Source organism: Oryctolagus cuniculus, chromosome 8 (genome assembly GCF_964237555.1).
Source record: "Oryctolagus cuniculus chromosome 8, mOryCun1.1, whole genome shotgun sequence".
Classification (NCBI taxonomy): Eukaryota; Metazoa; Chordata; class Mammalia; order Lagomorpha; family Leporidae; genus Oryctolagus; species Oryctolagus cuniculus.
This window is the reverse complement of record NC_091439.1, coordinates 89945863-89966026: the sequence shown is the minus strand read 5'-3', so window position 1 is coordinate 89966026 and position 20164 is coordinate 89945863. Positions and strand designations below refer to the sequence as shown.

The window sequence follows — 20164 nt, the reverse complement described above, 5'->3', positions numbered from 1 at the left end:
TTCAAGTTCTCAAAAGCTCTGAGTGAAAAGTACACATTCTGCACGGATTCCTACCCACTTCCCAGGCACAAGTCTCACCCTGAGCACTTTCATCGCCTTTTCCAACCTTTTCTTGTTCTTGGAGCTCTTCTTCCCGGTGGCGTACTGCACTAGCAGGTCTCTGGCTGTTGGCCCTTCATCCTAAAGAAGACGCTACTTTGTAATACAAACTGTCAAGAAGCAAACCTGCACAGAAGCAGACTGATGCTTTCATCCACTACTTGGTTCTTCTACCAGGAGTCTTCCAAATGAAAAGTTCGTGGGAATGAGTTTAAACAAACAAAAAGGGGAGGGGGTGGTGCTGTGGCGTAGTGGGTAAAGTCACCACTCGCAGTGCCAGCTTCCCATATGGGTGCCAGTTTGAGACCCAGCTGCTCCACTTCCGATCCAGCTCCCTGCTTAATGCACCTAGGAAAACAGTGAAAGAGCTGGAAGAAGCTCCTGGCTTCGGATGGGCCCAGCTCTGGCTGTTGTGGCTATGTAGGGAGTGAACCAGTGGATGGAAGATCTCTCTCTCTCTTTTTCAAATAAATAAATAAATCTTTAAAACAAACAAAAACTATGCATGGATCTCAAAAATTTTTGCACCCAAATAAACACCTTTTAATTTCATTTTTCCACAAACTTTTTTGAAGTTCTCTTGTACTCTGTCCATAGCTATTAAAAAATAAGAAAAACTATGCATACACGCGTACACACAAACAGGCATACAAGAGATTTTCACTGCAACACTCATCTTTATTCTTACAGTTTGCTCTCTAAAAAGTTTTTATTTATTGAGCCAAACAGAGAGAGACAGAGAATTTCCATTTTGCTGGTTCACTCTCTAAGTGCCCACATAGGAGCCACGAGCCAAGAAGTCAATCTAGGTCTCCCACATGGGTGGCAGGGATCCAACTACTTGAGCCATCACCTGCTGCCTCCCAAGGTTGACATTAGCAGGAAGCTGGATTAGGAGCAGAGTGGACTCAAACCCAGCACTCCATTATGACACACAGGTGTCCCAAGCAGCATTGGAACTGCTGCACCAAATGCTTGTCCCTTGCTTTTGATTGAAGTTTGATACACAGACAGAACACAACTGGGTTTTTATCTGAAAAAAGAAATCAGCAACAAGTATAAGTTACAGAAAAATCACGTTATTTACATAGTTTTGGAAAACTTCCTACACACATTAAAACTGTATGTATGTGTATCTATATATAAATGCAGAGGAAACAAAATGATCACTTGTGAAGAAGGAACTGAGAGGTAGAAATTATAGTCAAGAAAATTTTATCTATAACATCTAAAAGTTTTTACAACAAAAATCTATTCACCATGCTATTTAAAGGATGTTATTACACATCCCAGATTTAGTTACCAAATGACTAAAATGACAAGAGATTCTTTGTGATACTTCTTTAACCCTTCCCCCACTCTAAACCTTCTATAATATTGACATTACCTCAAAAATATGTGGGCAGCAATTGTTATTCTTTTTTTTTTTTTTTTTTTTTTTTGACAGGCAGAGTGGACAGTGAGAGAGAGACAGAGAGAAAGGTCTTCCTTTGCCGTTGGTTCACCCTCCAGTGGCTGCCATGGCCGGCGCACCGCGCTGATCCGATGGCAGGAGCCAGGTACTTATCCTGGTCTCCCATGGGGTGCAGGGCCCAAGCACTTGGGCCATCCTCCACTGCACTCCCGGGCCACAGCAGAGGGCTGGCCTGGAAGAGGGGCAACCGGGACAGGATCCGGCGCCCCGACCGGGACTAGAACCCGGTGTGCGGCGCCGCAAGGTGGAGGATTACCCTAGTGAGCCATGGCGCTGGCGCAATTGTTATTCTTAATTTATGTGGTGACATAGATATAGGAACAGCCTTGAAAATTAAGAACAAGGTTGAGTGAATCTGTTTTGATAATTTTTAACAAGTCTCACTGAATATAGGTTAGAAATAAGAATAAAATCTCAGCTTGGCAGAACTCAATAAACAACAAAGGCATCATATAAGCATCTTTCTAACTCAAGAAGTCATTGGTTTTGCAATTTGTACTCAGAACAATGACGAAATCTAATGAAGCGCTAAATTCAAAAGCAGCTATAATTAAACTAACCTCAGATTCTGAGTCGCTGTCCTGCTTCTCATCTTCATCTTTTCCGAGGAAGAATGTCAAAGCAGCAACCAGTATCTGAAGACCAATGAGAAAACCTGTTACTTACTCCACCTTACAACAGCATAAATGCTCTGTCTACATGTCATGCATGTGTAGTATGAAATAGGATTTGAAGAAAAAGAAATCAAGACAGGAGGATTTTTGCTCATCCTTAATTAAAAAATGTTTTCATGTTACTTGTCTAATATATATGTTATTTTTAAAAGAATTCTTTTTTTTTTTTTTTTTTTTTTTGACAGGTAGTGTGGACAGTGAGAGAGAGAGACAGAAAGGTCTTCCTTTTTTCCATTGGCTCACCTCCCAATGGCCACTGCGGCTGGCGCACCGCGCCAATCTGAAGCCAGGAGCCAGGTGCTTCTCCTGGTCTCCCATGCAGGTGCAGGGCCCAAGCACTTGGGCCATCCTCCACTGCCTTCCCGGGCCACAGCAGAGAGCTGGCCTGGAAGAGGGGCAACCGGGACAGAATCCGGCGCTCCGACCAGGACTATAACCCGGTGTGCTGGTGCCGCAGGTGGAGGATTAGCCTAGTGAGCTGCGGCGCCGACCAAGAATTCTTAATTAAACAAAGACTGCCAGGTTCTACAGAGTCCTCTTTCAAGCAGACTGGCAAGCATTTCTACATCCCCCACAATAAAAATGACATTATAGTCCTTTAAAAGAAAATCAAACACAGTCCTTGTAGTTCTTTCAGCTGAAAATGAGCCCAACAGATAAAAAGAATCAGAGGAGAAAACAAAATCTGCAGCTGTCGTTTGCACAGGTACTTTAAAAACTCCTAATTCTTTTTATAAATTTTTAGATTTTTCAAAGAGATTCTTTTTAGAAGATTCATTTATTTACTTGAAAGCCAGAGTTACAGAGAGAGAGAGGGAGAGAGAAACAGCAATCAATCTTCCATCTGCTGTCACTCCCCAGATGGTCACAATGGCTGGGGCTGGGCCAGGAGCCAGGAGCTTCCTCCAGGTCTCCCACATGGGCAGCAGGGTCTCAAACACTTGGGCCATCTGTTGTTGATGTTCCCAGGCCATTAGCAGGGAGCTGGATTGGAAGTGGAGCAGCCAGGACTCAAACTGGCCATACTGGTTGTCAGCATCACAGGTGGTGGCTTAACCTGCTATGACGCACTGACAGCCCCAGAGATTTATTTATTTGAAAAGCAGAGATACAAAGAGAGAAAGAGAGACAGAGTTCTTCCAACTGCTGGTTTGCTTCCGAAATGGTTGCAATGGCCAGGTCTGGGCCAGGCCGCAGCCAGGAGCCAGGAGCTCCTTCCAGGTGGAAGAAGCTTCCATGCGAGTGCAGGGGCCCAAGCACTTGGGCCACCTTCCACTGCTTTCCCAGGCGCATTAGTAGGGAGCTGGATCAGAACTGGAGCACCTGGGACTAGAATCGGTGCCCAGGTGAGATGCTGGCACTGCAGACAGCAGCTTAACCCGCTACGCCACAATGCCGGCCCCCAAACTCCTAATTTTGTTTGTGTCCCCTAAAGCACAGATGACTTGGGGAAGCAGTCTAAGTACCGAGAGAGCGTCAGCAGCCACGAGCCACACTCAGAGCCCAGCCCTCCTCCCTCGGAGGAAGCAGACCACCCCAGACCACCCGCATGGCTGTGCTTTCACACAGCCCCACAGAGCCTCACCTTGGTGACCTTAGAGAAACACGCAGTCGTGATAACATTGACGGTTTTGGCATCATTCCTGGGGGAAGAGAATGAGTGTGTTGAAGTACATTTTCATTCTACTATTATATCAAAGCACAGACAATTGCACGAAACATATAGTAAGTACTCCTGCCACATCAGAACTCAGCATTCTCATATTTGACAAAGTCATGGGAGGGTGAGACTGTGGCTCCGCGGGTTAGGCCACTTCCATAATGGGGCCCCTGGCTCATGCCCTGCTCGCTCTGCGCTTACACCCCAGCTTCCTGCTGACGCATGTGGGAAGGCAGCAGGCGACCGCTCAAGTGCTTTGGCCTCTGCTACTCATCTGGGAGACCAGGACGGAATCACGGGCGTTTGAGTGAACCAGCAGATGGAAGACCGCTCTCGCTTTGTAAGTCTGCCTTTCAAATAAATAAATTGAAAAACAAAAACCTATGGATTGCTGAAACAGTTAAATGGAAGAGGAACATTTAATTAAATTTGAGTCCAGTCATTAAGATACAGTCCTTGAAGAATTTTTAACAACATGGGAATCTACTCAAAGTAAGTAGAGGGAAAAAATCCAAAGCAAAAAAGCTAGAATACAGCAAAAATTCCAATCACATTTGAAAATGCACATTAGGGGGCCAGCGCTGTGGCACAGTGGGTAAAGCTGCCACCTGCAGTGCTGGCATCCCGTATGGGCTGGGATGCTCAAGTTCTGGCTGCTCCACTTCTGATCAAGCTCCTTGCTATGGCCTGGGAAAGCAGTGGAAGACGGCCTTGCGCCCCTGTACCCTTGTGGGAAACCCAGAAGAAGCTGCAGGCTCCTGGGTTCAGATCGGCACAGCTCTGGCCATTGCGGCCAACTGGGGAGTGAACCAGTGATGGAAGAGGCCTCCCCCCCCCCCCTGTGTAACTCTGCCTTTCAAATACATAAATAAATCTTTTTTTTTTTTTTAAAGAAAATGTATATTAAAGAAAAGGCCAGAGGAAACACCAAACAATATTAACTGTGATTATCTCTGCATGGTGAAACTACCTAAAACTTAAAAAAACTTTTCTAGTTTCACCAAATTTTCTGCTACAATGAATATTTTATAGTTAAAAAAAAGTGAGTAAGAGAAGACAGAGTTGGAGGCACTGTACCAACAAGCTATAGTATACAAAAACATTACTTTACCCTTACATTTGTGTATGTGCTCTGTACTAATTACAAACTTAAAAGTCTACTTCTCAAGAAACAAATACATATAGATCTATAGACACACCAGATGTTCCTTCTATAGAGCTCGATCATCACATCCAAAGATATCTTGGCTGCTGTCGCATTGCTGTCTCTTAACATGGTGTACATGAAATTCTGCAAGACCTGAAGAAAAAGAGGAAAAGGAAGGATTTCATATACTGATGATACAATGCCTCAGACATGGAAAACAAAAGGGTACTTACTACTTACTATATTCACTTTATTGTTCTTGTGTTTTGCATTTATATTCTTGATGTCAGTCACAATATGTGTATATAAAGTCTGAGAAAAAGAAAAATATAACACACATTAAGTCTAGTCAACATTTCTAACCTTGCTAAAGAGGGAGAGGGAAATCTTCCATCCACTGGTTCTCTCCCCAAATGCCCACAACAGCCAGGGCCAGGTCAAGCTGAAGCCAAGAGCCGAGAACTCCCTCCCAGGATGCATTAGCAAAGCTGGATCAGAAGCAGAGGAGCCAGGACCCTTGCTCTCTGTTATGGCACTCTGATGAGATGCGAACATCCCCCAGTGGTGGCTTAACCTATTGGATCCACAAAACCCACACTTAAAAGCATTACTAACTGGTCCAATAATGTAAAGCGTTAAGGATTCAAATGGCTCCATAAACACTACAAGTTGTATGTCCCCTCATGGAAGAATGAGTTGCAGGAGAAATTCTTTTTGTTCCCTTTACCTTTCGTAGCAGCTTGTCGTGGCAACGCAGAAGTTCAAAGAAGAGCTCTAGTAAGCCTGATGGATCAATGAGATTCTTATTTCTCAGCAGGATCAAAGCTTTGCAAAATGTCTTAGGAAGGAGAACAAAAACATACTGTAAGTTAATGGTAAGGTGAGTAAGATGAGAAAACCAAGCCCACATATCCCAAAGAGCTTAATGATCTTCCGTGTCGGGACACTACTCCTGGCGTGAGAGCAGACGGTCTCTCAGCCCGCCTGGAACTTACACTGCACCACTGCTGAAAGGACTAAGAAGCTCCTCCTCGCCACGTGGTGACAATCGGAGCAGGGAATAACAATAATGCTCAAAAAGAAGTTAATAAAAAGTACTTTAAAAGGCAGGTACAAGTTCAAAAAAGAAAGGGAAAACATTTAAGTTCAATTTTTCTGGATTTTATATAGCACACACAAGAGAATATACACAGCTATTTTCTGTATATATTCTGAATATATATATACAGCTTCTTCTGCCAAGCAACACAATCTATTTCTATCCATGCAAGCAGGAAAAGTAGATGTGGAAAAACAGCAAATACACTAGGAAGAAAGCAAACCCAGCAGGTGATAATTAAAAAGAGGGTCCGCCAGTGTGTTCTACATTACTCAATCTCGTCTCCTAGCAAAGGAAATCTCTACTACTTTTAAAAATTATTTTATTTTTCCTTGAAAGGTGGAGTGGGAGGGAGAGCTGGAGATGAAGATAGAGAAGTCTTGTATCCACTGGTTTATTCCCTAAATGCAACAGTCAGGACTGGGCCCAGCCAAAGCAAAGACACTCAAATTCCATCCAAGTCTCCAACGTGAGTGGCAGGGGCTCAAGTACTTAAGCCATCACTTGCTGTCTCCCAAAGTGTGCATTGTCAGGAAGCTGGATGGGGGGCAGAGTAGCTGGGACTTGATCCAGGCACTCCAACATGGGATGTGGGTGTCCCAAGGGCAGCTTAACCCACTACATCACAATGCTTTCCCCTATTTTTTTCTCTTTAAGAAAAATCATCATATAGAACTACAAAAAAAAACATGCAAACATTTACTTATTTAACGCTCACAGACCAGTTTGGCTGGGTACTGGCAGCCAATGTAAAACTTAAAGAAGATTCAATTACCTGGAAAGCCAGGTAAGTCTCTACACATAAGATTTCAAATCTGCACGAGCTATGAGGACTTGAAGAATTACCTAACATAGGTAAAAGCTTTCCAACTAATGGTTCCCATCTGAAGCCCCTTGGGCTGTGCTGCCAGGTTCTATGGCCCAGCTAAGTCAACCAGTTGAAAAGCTAGAGCCTATAACCTTGGCTTGCCCAGAATGATAGTTTTCTTTTAGGCCTGATCAAAAAAATCCTAGAGCAGCTAAAAATAGTAAAATTACATAAAGTCCAGGAAAAAAACATAATAATCTTTGGACTTAAGATTTTTACAAGTTTTGGTATAGGATATGAATGTTTGTGATCATATAGTACTTACTGTAAATATGTTTGGAAAGCAGATTATTACATACGAAAGTGCCTTCGGCTGTGTTCTCTGGAAGGAGAGCCTGATTCATTACAAGTCATATGTCTGGGGTGTGCTCACAGAAGGAAGTAAAGAAGCATGATAGAGGGCTGGCACTGTGGCCCGGCGGGCTAAAGCTCTGGCCTACAGTGCCGGCATCCCATATTGTTAGCAAAGATAGGGGGGTGGGTTCTTATCTTTGGGTAAGAAAGAATTCAGAGGTGAGACAGAGAATAGTGGTAGGCAGGGTAGCAAGGTTTACTGGGATAGGACATAGGTCAGAACAGATGGGACAGAATCCAAGAGTGCCCAGTCACTCAGACTGGGGAAAGTAAGGCTACATGGTTAAACAGAGAGATTACATCTGGCAGGCCAGGCGGGCAGCTCACGAGAGGGCTGAGAGCTGAGCATGCAGTCTGTATTCAGACTGGGGTTTGTAAGGGAAAGGGGTCCAGTTCTTCCGACTGTTTCTCTTTCCCTTCCTCCTCCTCCTCCTCCAGGACAAGGGGTTTGCTGAGTGTGAATTAGGTGAAATTCCTCCCAAAGGTTCCCTACTCAGTGCTATCAGACTGGGGGAGCCCACTTGGCACCGAGAAGAGGAGCCTCCCCTAGGGTGCCTGCCTTGGAGGAAGGATGTAAAGGTTTTATGCTCAATGTTATCAGGCCAGGTAACCCATCTGGTGTTGAGAGAGGATTCCTCTGGGGAGTTTTCCCTGGGAGAAGGCTGAGACCACCTGGAAAGTTATCAGTCTGGGCAGGACTTTGAAGTGTAACACCCTGGGCTGCTTCTAAGGTGAGCTTCTGCAGAGGTTTTGTTTTCCTCGGGCCCTCTCCTACACACAAGCTAACTTCTAACTTCCTACCTAACAATATGGCACCGGTTCGAGTCCCAGCTGCTCCACTTCTGATCCAGCTCCTTGCTAACGCACCTGGGAAAGCAGCAGAGGATGGCCCAAGTTCTTGGGCCCCTGCACCCACATGGGAGATCTGGGAGAAGCTCCCGGCTCCTGGCTTCAGATCAGCTCAGCTCCAATTGTTGCTGCCATTTAGGGAATGAAGCAGTGGATAGAAGACCTCTCTCTCTCTCTCTCTCTCTCTCTCTCTCTCTCTATCTGTAACTCTTTCAAATAAATAAAATAAATCTTTAAAAAAGAAAAGAAGCATGGTAGGGCCCAGTAAAGAAATGCTAAGTAAGAAGGTGTCCTTGGCTGGAGACTAGCTTTAGCATGATCACAATACCAAAAGTGAGACTTAACCTCACCTTAAGAGGCTGGGCTTTTTTATTTTGTAATATTCGGCCCAGAGGGCAACCTCCTACACTCTGGACTCCCATTTAGCCAAGGATAAGCTTCAGAGTAAGAGCAGCTAGCATCTACGCAGGTGGGAGAAATGGCCACACCTGTCTGGAGATGGGCATCTCCCAGGAGCCAATGTCAACCACGCAGGTGATAATGTTTGGACGCTCAAGCTGGCTGCTTAATGGGTAAGTTTATTAAATTAAGCACTGTAAAAAAGTTGTAATTAGGGCTCCTCAGGCACATTTGAATGAGTGGAGCCCTTATCAAAAGGTAGAGAAGAGCATCCCAGAGCGGGCACCATGCTGGAAGAACAGGGAGTTTGCACAGGAGGGAGAGCGCAAGCCCAGGGAGGGAGGGAGCAGATCAGGCAGGGACTGCTAAGCCGGGATGTTATTGCAAGTACCAAGGAGAAGCCACAAAGGATATCAAAGAAGATGGGGCCATTCTGGTTTACACTGAAAAAAACATTGAGCTTAGAGGCTGCTCTCATCTAAATACACACAGCACGAACACAGCACAATTTCCTGATTCCAACACCTGCTCTTACCATTCGGAGATCTGGGTCCAAGACAGTATGATTGTAGGAGAGAAGATCTTTCAGCTCTTGAGGAAAGTTGCAGAGATGCTCCGGGTAGCAGTGGCCAATCTGTAACAAAGCAAAGGCTCCCCAAGTTTCTCTCTCTCTCTCTCTCCCCCTTATATTTCACACAGGTATACGATGTTCTGCAAAATGAGAGTGAAAGGCAGATGGTTCTAAACCACCTTTTTAAAATTTTTGCTGCATGCTAATTTCTCCAATCCTTTCCATATCTTTTCTAGTCTTTTTTTAGAACTTGTTTTTATGACAAAATTATAAAGAAAAAATATTTAGAGGGTTTTGTTCAGGTTGTTTCTGGGAAAAGATCAACAAGAATACTAAAAAATTTGCAAAAAGAGAGTTTTTTTTTTTTTAATTTAGTAAATTTCTCACTCCAGAGTGGAACAGGGTTAACTATTATTGAAACAAATATTCTATAAATTGTGTGTTAACATCAGTTTTTATTTTATTTATAAATTATCTTCTTGGGGTCAGCATTGTGGCACAGTGAGTTAAGCTGCCACCTATGATGCCAGCATCCCATGTGGGTGCTGGTTCAAGTCCCAGTTACTCTATTTCCAATCCAGCTCTCTGCTAATGTACCTGGGAAAGCAGCAAAAGATGACCCAAATGCTTGGTCCCCTGCACTCACGTAGGAGACCTGGATGGAGTTCCAGGCTCCTGATTTCAGCCTGGCCCAGTCCTGGCCATTACAGCCATTTGGAGAGTGAACTAGAGGATGGAGGATCTCTCTTTCTCTCTCTCTCCCTCTCTGTAACTCTGCCTTTCAAATAAATAAATCAATTCAAAACAAACAAACAAAAGAAATTATCTTCTTACCTGTGCCATAAACATCACCAGCTCTGCTAGTTCTTTGCTGGGTTTATTTGGTTGTAATTTGAAAATCTCCACATTGGATCTGTAGTGATTATACTGCTGTAGAAACTGTAGAAAAACAATTTTAATGCGTTACATTCTATTATGTGACTACCTTGGTACAGAATGAAATACTTTGTAATAGAAGTCTTTGAGAGTAGACTGGAGAAAGTGATGAGTTTTCAAAAACCTAAGCACATCCTGGATAATCTAAACATCCTTTCCTTACAATTATCACCAGAAGTTTACATGGTGTGCTATAAGGAACAGTAAAGCGAGAGTCACAAATTCTGGCTCTGTTCTGCCGTTTACTGTCTCTGTCTAAATGACTCCTACTATACCGTCTCTGTCGACACAGCACTCAAATCAGCAAAAAAATACAGGGCAGAAAATGCAAAGCCAATGTCAAGTGTATGAAGCTCTCCAGTCAAAATATCTCTCCTTTAAAAAGTTATCAATTAGGGCTGGCGATGTAGCATAGTAGGCTAAGCCTCTGCCTGAGGCACTGACATCCCACATGGGCGCTGGTTCACGTCCCAGCTGCTCAACTTTCCATCCGGCTCTCTGCTATGGCCCAGGAAAGCAGTAGAAGATGGCCCAAGTGCTTGGGCCCCTGCATGCATGTGGGAGACCTGGAAGAAGCTCCTGGCTCCGGGATGGCCCAGCTATGGCTCATACAACCATTTGGGGAGTAGACCAGTGGAAGAAAGACCTTTCTGTCTCCCCTTCTCTCTGTAACTCTATCTCTAAAATAAATAAATAAAATCTTAAAAAAAAAAAAAGTACCAGTTAAGGGGCAAGCAATTGGTACAGCAGTTAAGATGCCACCTAGGATATCACATTCCAAGCAGCACATGTCAGTGTTCCTGGGTTCCAGTCCCAGCTCTGGTCCTGTTCCAGCTCCCTTTTTCTTTTTTTTTTTTTTAATTTCAAAGACAGTTATAGAAAGAGGTAGAGACAGAGAGAGAGGTCTTCCATTCCATCTGCTGGTTCACTCCCCAAATGGCTGCAATGGCTGGAGCTGAGCCAATCCGAAGTCGGGAGCCAGGAGCTTCTTCTGGGTCTCCCACATCTGTGCAGGGGCCCAAGGACTTGGGCCATCTTCTACTGCTTTCCCAGGCCATAGCAGAGAGCTGGATCGGAAGTGGAGCAGCCGTGACTTGAACCGGCGCCCACATAAGATGCCGGCACTTCAGGCCAGGGCTTTAACCTGCTGCGCCACAGCGCTGGCCCCATAGCTCCCTTCTAACGCACACCCTAGGAAGCAGCAGTATTTGGCTCATGTAATTGAGTCTGAGGCCTGGTGTTATGGTGCGATAAGTTAAACAGCCTCCTGTGATGCCGGCATCCCATATGGGTACCAGTTCGAGTCCTGGCTGCTCTGCTACTGATCCAACTCCCTGCTAATGCACCTGAGACAGCAGTAGAGGATGGTCCAAGTCCTTGGGTCCCTGAACTCATGTGAGAAACTGGGATGAAGCTCTGGCCCCTGGCTTCAGTCTGACCCAGCCCTGGTTGTTGCAGTCATTTGGGGAGTGAACCAGCAGAAGGAAGATCTCTCATTCTCTCTGTGTCTTTAAAACAAAGTGAAATAAAGCAGATTTGGAGAGAAAAATGTCGAAAATGAAAAAATCAAATCCAAAGTGCCTTTGAATCCTTTGGAAGGTAAATGACCAGAACAAGTTGCAGACATTTCCACACAGTGAGGCCTGGTTGGGTTCTGAGGGGAGGGTGTTGAGTGTAAAACACTCACAGCGAGGTGGAAAGGAGCGGGCATTTGAGTCAGGAGCCTGGGCTACTGTTCAAGGCCTTGGTGTGCACCTGCTACAGGCAGATACTAAGCAAAGACAAGCACCCTCTCCTACAGTCCACCGAGCCTACCGCTTTTCCAGCTCCCAGCTAATGTGCCTGGGAAAGCAGTGGAAGCACTTGGGCCCTTGCACTGACATGGGAGACCCAGAGGAAGCTCCTGGCCCCTAGCTTCTGATCATCCCAGCTTTGGCAGTTGCAGCCATTAGGGGAGTGAACTAGTGCATGGAAGACCTCCCTCTCTCTGCCTTTCAAATAAAAAAAAATCTTTAAATTGAGATATAATTCACAAACCATAAAGTTTACCCTCTGAAATTGGGTCCCACCACACTTTAACCAGGCTGGCCGTCCCTGCTCTTTGACACGACAGGGTCTGTGTTTCCTATGCCCTCAGTCCAGAAGGCACCTGAACGGCTCAGCAGCCTCCAATTCAAAGCATTTCTACTTAGTTTTCATTTCTTCACAGTCGTTACTACTATAACTCTACCCTCATTAGAGCCTAAGTTCAAGGGAAGAAGGCTCTCCTGTCTGTGTATTTATCACTGCAGCTGGTGCCCAGAATTTTATCAATACACAGTAGGTGCTGGATGTGTGGACTTGTAATAACATTTGTTAAATGAACCAAAGAGTTAGGTGTTATCAGATGGAAATACGTACACAGGCTGTGATCAACCCATCCTGGCTACACAACTGGTCAACAACAGAACTAGGATCCAACGTTAGTTATGACACCAATGCTCTTACATACAGAACTCTCAACTATTACTTTGTCAATGGACATACAGTACTGACCACATCTCAGAGTTTCACTTATATTGCTTAAATTTCTTGTGCCTGCTCTGTACTTTCTATTTCCACTGCCTTGATCTTTGTTGGTGACCTAAACCACTGAGATCCCTATTTGTTAAAAAGCATTCATGTAAGTACTCATGTGTGAAAATTTGGGGGAGGAGAGACTTGAAAAAGGCCATCAAAAGATAAGTAATTGAATTAGCCATTGAACAAATCACTATCTAGCGAGAAAGAAGTTCAAACAAGCAACTGCGGCAAACGCAGTAGAGACACGTGTTTAATACCTGCCAAGACAAACGGGGGTCTGCAAGAAACACCTCTTGGGTTAACATATCCACACCACCCCTTTCATTCTGTGCCTTCCCGGCTCCGACGCCCTTCGTGTTCACAATTTACAATGAGCACAGTATACAAACGCCACCACGAACTGGGCCTAATCTCATGTTTCAGCCTCATCTTCTCCCAAAGCAAAAATCCGACATCCAGGTCATCCTAGCTTCCAGCGAGTATGAACCCTGCGTTAACTGGGTACACCAGACTCAGCTCCTCGGCCGAAAACCCTTCACTCCCGCCCCAGGACACAGAGCGGGCCCTCTGGGAAACGGACGGCGCTGGAAGCATCCTCACTCTCGGCTCCTCTCGTTCACCGACTGATTCCAGCGGCAGGTGTCTGAGAACGGGAGCCTGACAACCTGCACGGAAGCTGGACACGGGGGCGGGCCACCCGTCTGTCTCAAGAGGACAGGAGGCGAACCCTAAGGCCAAAGGAGGCTTTTAAAGAGTGTTTCTGCGGCAGCGACGGAGCAGGCGGAAATCCGAAGCGGCAGCACATTCCCAAGAGGTGGGGAACGAATCCCTTTCCCCATCTCGTCTCTCCTCCGGACCGAACAGGAGGACAGGCGGAGAGCCAGGACCCCAGCTCCAGCCCCGCCTGCCCGGCGGCATCCCAATCATCCCACCCAGCCTCCAGCGTGTGCCGCGCCGCACTCCCACCTCCTCGATGTAGGCCGGCGGGTCCCGCTTGATAAGATTCTGTAACTGCGGGAGGTTGCTGGGCAGCTTGTTGTTGTTTCTGCTGGACATGCTGGCTGCAGATCGGATCCGCGCAGAGAAGTTCTAAGGAAACACGCGGCCGCCTGCCCCCTGCCGGGACCCAGCTGTGGCTCGGACTCCTACTTCCGGGTGTAACCGGAAACGGCACGTGGGATGCTCGGAGGGCGGAACCCCTTTGGCTCGGAAAACGAACCGCACTACGGAAGCCTTAGAGCATCAAACTTACTGGCACTGGCGAAACGCCCTGAATGTATTGTACTAGATTCTATCCTTGTGACCACCGCTCCTAGCCAGTGCTTCTGAAACGATCCGAGGTGTAAAGGTGTTTTTCCGTACATTAGCTCATTTCATCATTCCGACACTCCTACGAAACAAATCAATAATAATTTATTTTTAATCACACAGCCTGAAGTTGAATGCTGGGGAGAAAAAAGTATATAATACCAAGTATCCCATTTTAGGAAGAGGGTGGAGAGTAATAAGCGTGCAATTTAGCTTTTCAGTATGGGTTGTTTTTTTTTTTAGATTTATTTGTTTATATGAAAGAGTTACACACAGAGAGAAGGAGAGGCAGAGAGAGAGAGAGAGAGAGAGAGGTCTTCCACCAGCTGATTCACTTCCCAGTTGGCCACAACGGCCAGAGCTTCTTCCGGGTTTCCCACGTAGGTGCAGGGGCCCAAGGACTTGGTCATGTTCTACCGCTTTCCCAGGCCATAGCAGAGAGTTGGATCTGAAGTGGAGTGCCGGGACTCGAACCAGCGTCCATATGGGATGCCGGCACTGCTGGCAGTGGCTTTACCTGCTAAGCCACAGCGTCTGCCCTTAGTATGGTTTTTAAGTGTTTTTATCTTGCTTTTCATTGTTTCAACTCAGTGTGACCTAGACAAGGGAAAAGTGTTTATTGGATATGTGATCAGGATTATGGGTTAAAATGCAAATTAATCTGTAATCAACCAGTTAGAACTTTTCTAAACACTCCACAGCCAGAATTTTTAAACCTGGTCATTCAAAAAGGCAAGTAACTTACTCCAATACGTGGTATCTAAATAAATGTGTGTTGGTTGAATGGATGAAATAGGTTGACGCTAATGCAAAAATACACTGCCATCTGCCTGTGCCTAGCACTTTACTTGTGGTCACTCATCTAATATCAGGAAAATCCTATAAAATATGCCTTATTGTTATCTCCATTTTACAGATGTGGACACAGCCTCAGGAGGCTGACTACGCAAGTCCGTAGCTACTGAGGGTTGCAATCAGGCAGTATTGATCATGACCACACGAGGAAGAAAAAAGTCGCTTGATAATTGTCGGGTGGTAGGTGGTCTGTCAAAAAGAGTTGGACTCTGGTGCTCTCCTGCTTATGCTGGGAAGCGTGGTGAGCATGCAGCATGCCAGGCAAAATCCTGTGGTCTAGTGCTTCCGGGGCACTTGCAGATGGAATTCAAAATCTAATAAATCTGTAGCAGGCTGTTTTTTAAGTTGATGATTTTTTTTTAAATAATTTTTTCTTTTCTCCTCAATGCCTGGCCCATGGATTGTTTTTTAAAGAGTTACAGAGAGAGGTAGAGACAGACAGAGAGAGAAAGATCTTCCATCCCCTAGTTCACTCCCCAAATGGCCGCAGTGGCTGGAGCTGAGCTGATCCAAAGCCAGGAGCTAGGAGCTTCTTCCAGGTCTCCCACATAGGTGCAGGAACTCAAGGACTTAAGCCATCCTCTGCTGCTTTCCCAGGTGCATTAGCAGGGATCTGGATTGGAAGCAGAGCAACCACAGCTTGAACTGGCGCCATATGGGTTGCCAGCGCTGGAGACTGGGGTTTTAACCAGCTGTGCCACAGCACCGGCCCCAAGTTGATAATTCTTTTTTTTTTTTTTTTAATTTTTTGACAGGCAGGGTGGACAGTGAGAGAGAGAGACAAAGAGAAAGGTCTTCCTTTTTCCATTGGTTCACCCTCCAATGGCCACTATGGCCAGTGCACTGGCCAGGAGCCAGATGCTTCTCCTGGTCTCCCATGCGGGTGCAGGGCTCAAGCACTTGGGCCATCCTCCACTGCACTCCTGGGCCACAGCAGAGAGCTGGACTGGAAGAGGGGCAACCGGGACAATCCGGTGCCCCGGCCGGGACTAGAACCCGGTGTGCCGGCACTGTAGGCGGAGGATTAGCCTATCGAGCCGAGGCACCGGCCTCCAAGTTGATAATTCTTAATGGCCCACGAATGATGTCATGAATATCATTTAAAATGATAAAGAGTGTTCTAATATAACAGAGTCCTGGCAGCAGCACAGTGGCTTTAATCCTTCGGAAAATCAGAACGTTTCACTGTTATGTTGGAGAAAAGGTTTCCCACCCCTGATAAGCAATTTCATGGAATGTCAACTTCGGTCAAGGCCATGCGTAAGAGTAACAGAATGATTATCCAAACCAGAAAGATATGCAATCACATTCGAGCACAAATTCAAGGCTTTTCTATGAGTCACCATGAAAATGATTATTTTATTTATTGATCAGGTACTTGTGAAGTTGCCAATAAATTCATGGGTAGGGATTTAGCCTACCAGCTAAGATACCTCTCTCATGCTGAAGTGCCTGGGTTCCATACCTGTGTCCAGTTCTTATGTCCAGATTCCTGCTACTGTCTTCTGGGCGGCAGTAGCTGATGGCTCAAGGAGTTGGGTCCCTGCCACTAGCATGGGAAACCTGAACTGAGTCCCTGGTTCCTGACTTTGACCTGGCCCAACCCCGAGGAGTTTAGGGTATTTGGAGAGTGAACCAGCAGATAAGAGCTAAAGCTTAAAAAAAAAGTGAATGTAAGCAATAAATTTTTAAAAAAACCCACTCATAAAGGCCAGCATTGTGCCACAGCAGATTAAACTGCTGCCTGCCTGCAATGCCCGCATCCCATATGGGCATCATTTCGAGTCCCAGCTGCTCCACTTTTTTTTTTTTTAAGATTTATTTTATTTATTGGAAAGACAGAGTTACAGAGAGAGGGAGAGAGAGAGAGAGAGAGAGAGAGAGAGAGAGGTCTTCCATCCGCTGGTTCACTCCCCAGATGGCTGCAACAGCCGGAGCTGTGCCGATCTGAAGCGATGCATCAGCCAGGAGCTTCTTCCGGGTCTCCCATGTGGGTTCAGGGGCCCAATGACTTGGGCCATCCTCTACTGCTTTCCCAGGCCATAGCAGAGAGCTGGATTGGAAGAGGAGCAGCACCCATATGGGATGCCGGTACTTCAGGCCAGGGCGTTAACCTGTGGGAGCACCAGCACCATTTTTTTTTTTTTAAGATTTATTTTACCGGCTGCTCTACTTCTGATCTACTCTCTGCTAATGTGCCTGGGATAGCAGTTGAAGATGGCCCAAGTCTTTAGGCCCCTTCACTCACATGGAAGACATGGAAGAAGCTCCTGCTCCTGGCTTTGGCCTGGCCCAGCCCCAGCCATTGTGGCCATTTGGGGAGTGAACCAGCAGGGAAAGACCTCACTTTCTCTCTATCTTGCCTCCTTTCTCTGTAACTCTGTCTTTTGAATAAACTAAAGAAATATTTTTAAAAGCCCACTCATAGATTTAACTTTTAAGACATGTTTTATTAGTTTGTATGAGGAAAATAAGCATTCTTAAAATACATTGACATTATTTAATATAATTCCTATCTCAATTATAAGCTTATGTACTATGAATACTTATCTTGAGTCTTCAAAATGTGATTTATGAAACAAACATTCAGGCCATGTCACAAGCTTTTATGTGGCACAACCTATATGTCAAGCACTGGCTAGGTGCTGTGAATACAAAAATAAACAAGGGCATGGGCGTTTGTCCTTGGGAAATTCACACACTAATAAGGGAGACATTTAAAATGATAGCGTATTCTTATAACAGAGCCCTGGAAGCAGCAGCAGAGTGACTATAATCCTTGGGAAAATCAGAACATTTCACAGTTTTGTTGAAGAAACCAAAAAAAACCTGGTGTGCTCACCTGCCATGCAGCAAGCCAGTCACTGCCACTGGAGCAGTAGAGGAAAGTAGGAGTTTACTTTGCAAGGCACAGAGTAAGGAGCCAGGCAGCTCTGACTGCATTCCTGGAATCCCCAGGGGACTAGGGGTGGTGAATCTTTTTTTTTTTTTTTTATAAATATATTTATTTATTTGAAAGACAGAGTTACAGAGAGGCAGAGGCAGAAAGAGAGAGGTCTTCCATCTGCTGGTTCACTCCCCAAATGGCCACAATGGTTGGAGCTGGGCCGATCCAAAGCCAGGAGCCAGGAGCTTCTTCCCGGGTCTCCTGTGCAGGTGCAGGGGACCAAGCACTCTTGGGCCAACTTCCACTGCCTTCCCAGGCCATAGCAGAGAGCTGGATCAGAAGTGGAGCAGATGGGACTCGAACCGGCGCCCATTTGGGAATGCTGGCACTGCAGGAGGTACCTTTACCCACTATGCCGCAGCGCTGGCCGCAGGGTGGTGAATCTTATAAAGCTGAGGTTGAGCAGTGCATGACCAGTTTTGGTGCAGGTTTCTGGTCGGTCCATAGTGCTGGTGGCCTTCCTTGGATTGGTCAGCAATAGCAGGCCTGGGTGTTCTTCTGAAAATGCTGTGATGACAAAAGTGGGCTGCAGCCCATCTCGGGTCTATGGGTAGGTAGATGGGTTATGAGTTTGATCAGGGCCTGGAGTTCCTATGAACTTCTAAACTACAGTCTAGTGTGACAATTGAATTCTCAGTATTGTGACCTGCACTCTTACCGGGCCAGCTGGACCTTGTCCTACTCCGTTAATTTAGTGCATTAATCATTAGTAAAGAATTGTGATCATCAAAGTGAACACAGGAACTGTAGGAGAAGGGAGGGGCCTGGGGCCTGGGAAAACCAGCATCGAAGGCCTTAGGGACAGGGCTCCATCTCAGTTCTGGTACCACTTGATTGGAATCTTGAAAGATGAGGTGTTTCCTAGGGGAGGGAAAGGAGAACCTTCCATGTGAAGAGCCCGCAGAAAGGCTCTGGGGCTTGAACAGCTCTGGAACATTTAAGGAATAGCCAGCAGTTGGTGTGACCAAAGGTTAGGAAGGGCGCGTGCCACGCGGAGGTGAGGAAGTGAGGTGGAAGGTTGCGTAGCCCTGGAACCAAAAGCCTTTGCATGTCCTTGTAAGGCGGACAGTGTACTATAGTCAGTTCATTTTACACCCAAAAAGCCCTGAAGCAGGATTCTTTTTTAATTAAAAATTTTTATTTGTGAGGGAGACAGATAGACAGAGCTCCAGTCCATCGGTTTAGACCCTACATGTCCCCAACAGCTGGGAACCCAGCTGGGCTGAAGTCCAGAGCAGAAATGCAATCTAGGTCTCCCACATGGGTAGCAGGGACCAAACCACTTGAGCCATCACCTGTGTCTTTCAGGGTGCACCTTAGCGGGAAGCTGGAGTTGGGAGCCAGAGCTGGGTGTCCTGCCCAGGTACTCAGATATGGGATGTGGGCATCCTAACTGGTATCTTAACAGCCAGGCCAAACACTGGCTATTGTTTTGTTGATAGCTCAGAAAACAGAGACCAAGAGTGGCTAAGAATATGTACTTTTAAAAATGTTCAGGGGTCGGCGCTTTGGTGCTATAGGTTAATCTTCCGCCTGTGGTGCCGGCATCCCGTATAGGCACGCACCAGTTCTAGTCCCGGCTGCTCCTCTTCTGATCCAGCTCTCTGCTGTGGCCTGTGAAAGCAGTAGAAGATGGCCCAGGTGCTTAGGCCCCTCCACCCATGTGGGAGACTTGGAGAGAAATCCTGGCTCTTGGCTTTGGATCAGCTCCGTTCTGGCTGTTGCAGCCATTTGGGAAGTGAACCAGGGTGTAGAAGACCTTTCTCTCTGTCTCTCCCTCTCACTGTCTGTAACGCTACCTCTCAAATAAATAAATAAAATATTTTTTAAATGTTCAGTAATTTGGCTATACAAGTATTATGTCTAATATGATGTCCATTGTACATATATTTACTGTATGTATGTTAATATATATAATGTATCTTAGCCAACTCAACGATGCAGACGAAGCAAAAATTGTTCCCGTACCCATCTTGAGTTCTTGGCTGGGGCTCTGTAATGAAAGATGGATTAGCTAGAGAAAAGCATACAAACATTTAATGTAAGTTTTACCTGAACTGGGAGCCTCACAAGGAAGAAATGAAGAACCAAAGAACCACTTTGAGCCAGATGTTTATGAATTTAAGCAGGACAAAGCACACTCAGTTGTGAAAGGTGATGAGGCAGAGGGGCTTGGGCTGTGCAGTTAATCCTGGGACAGAGACTAGCATGAGAAGGTTGCACTTAGGTTTGGTTCAATGGTGTAGATTTCACTTGACCTCGATCCTCTGTCTTGGTTGACCAGATCCTTCTTTTCTCCAAGTGTGGGGAGGACACTTTTTACATGGAGACTTCATTCCTGCTTTTGGGAAGTCAGAGTGCC

At 45.9% G+C, this 20164-nt stretch overlaps 1 protein-coding gene across 2 annotated transcripts in view; it reads right to left on the bottom strand.

Annotated features, from left to right (window-relative positions):
- SDAD1 (SDA1 domain containing 1) overlaps nucleotides 1–13872 on the bottom strand; it is a 30607-nt gene extending 16735 nt beyond the window's left edge. Inside the window, exons 1-9 of one of the 2 annotated variants that reach the window (XM_002717107.5) lie at nucleotides 13659–13872; nucleotides 10029–10133; nucleotides 9159–9257; nucleotides 5782–5892; nucleotides 5295–5366; nucleotides 5107–5207; nucleotides 3833–3890; nucleotides 2134–2208; nucleotides 79–180 (exon numbers count right to left, since the gene is read on the bottom strand). In XM_002717107.5, the coding sequence (XP_002717153.1) occupies nucleotides 79–180; nucleotides 2134–2208; nucleotides 3833–3890; nucleotides 5107–5207; nucleotides 5295–5366; nucleotides 5782–5892; nucleotides 9159–9257; nucleotides 10029–10133; nucleotides 13659–13748 (813 nt within the window). In that variant the 5' untranslated portion in view covers nucleotides 13749–13872. Of the gene's footprint in view, nucleotides 1–78; nucleotides 181–2133; nucleotides 2209–3832; nucleotides 3891–5106; nucleotides 5208–5294; nucleotides 5367–5781; nucleotides 5893–9158; nucleotides 9335–10028; nucleotides 10134–13658 lie in introns of both variants that reach the window. The other variant, XM_051819679.2, reaches the window with a different exon arrangement.
- Nucleotides 13873–20164: the final 6292 nt, after the last annotated feature.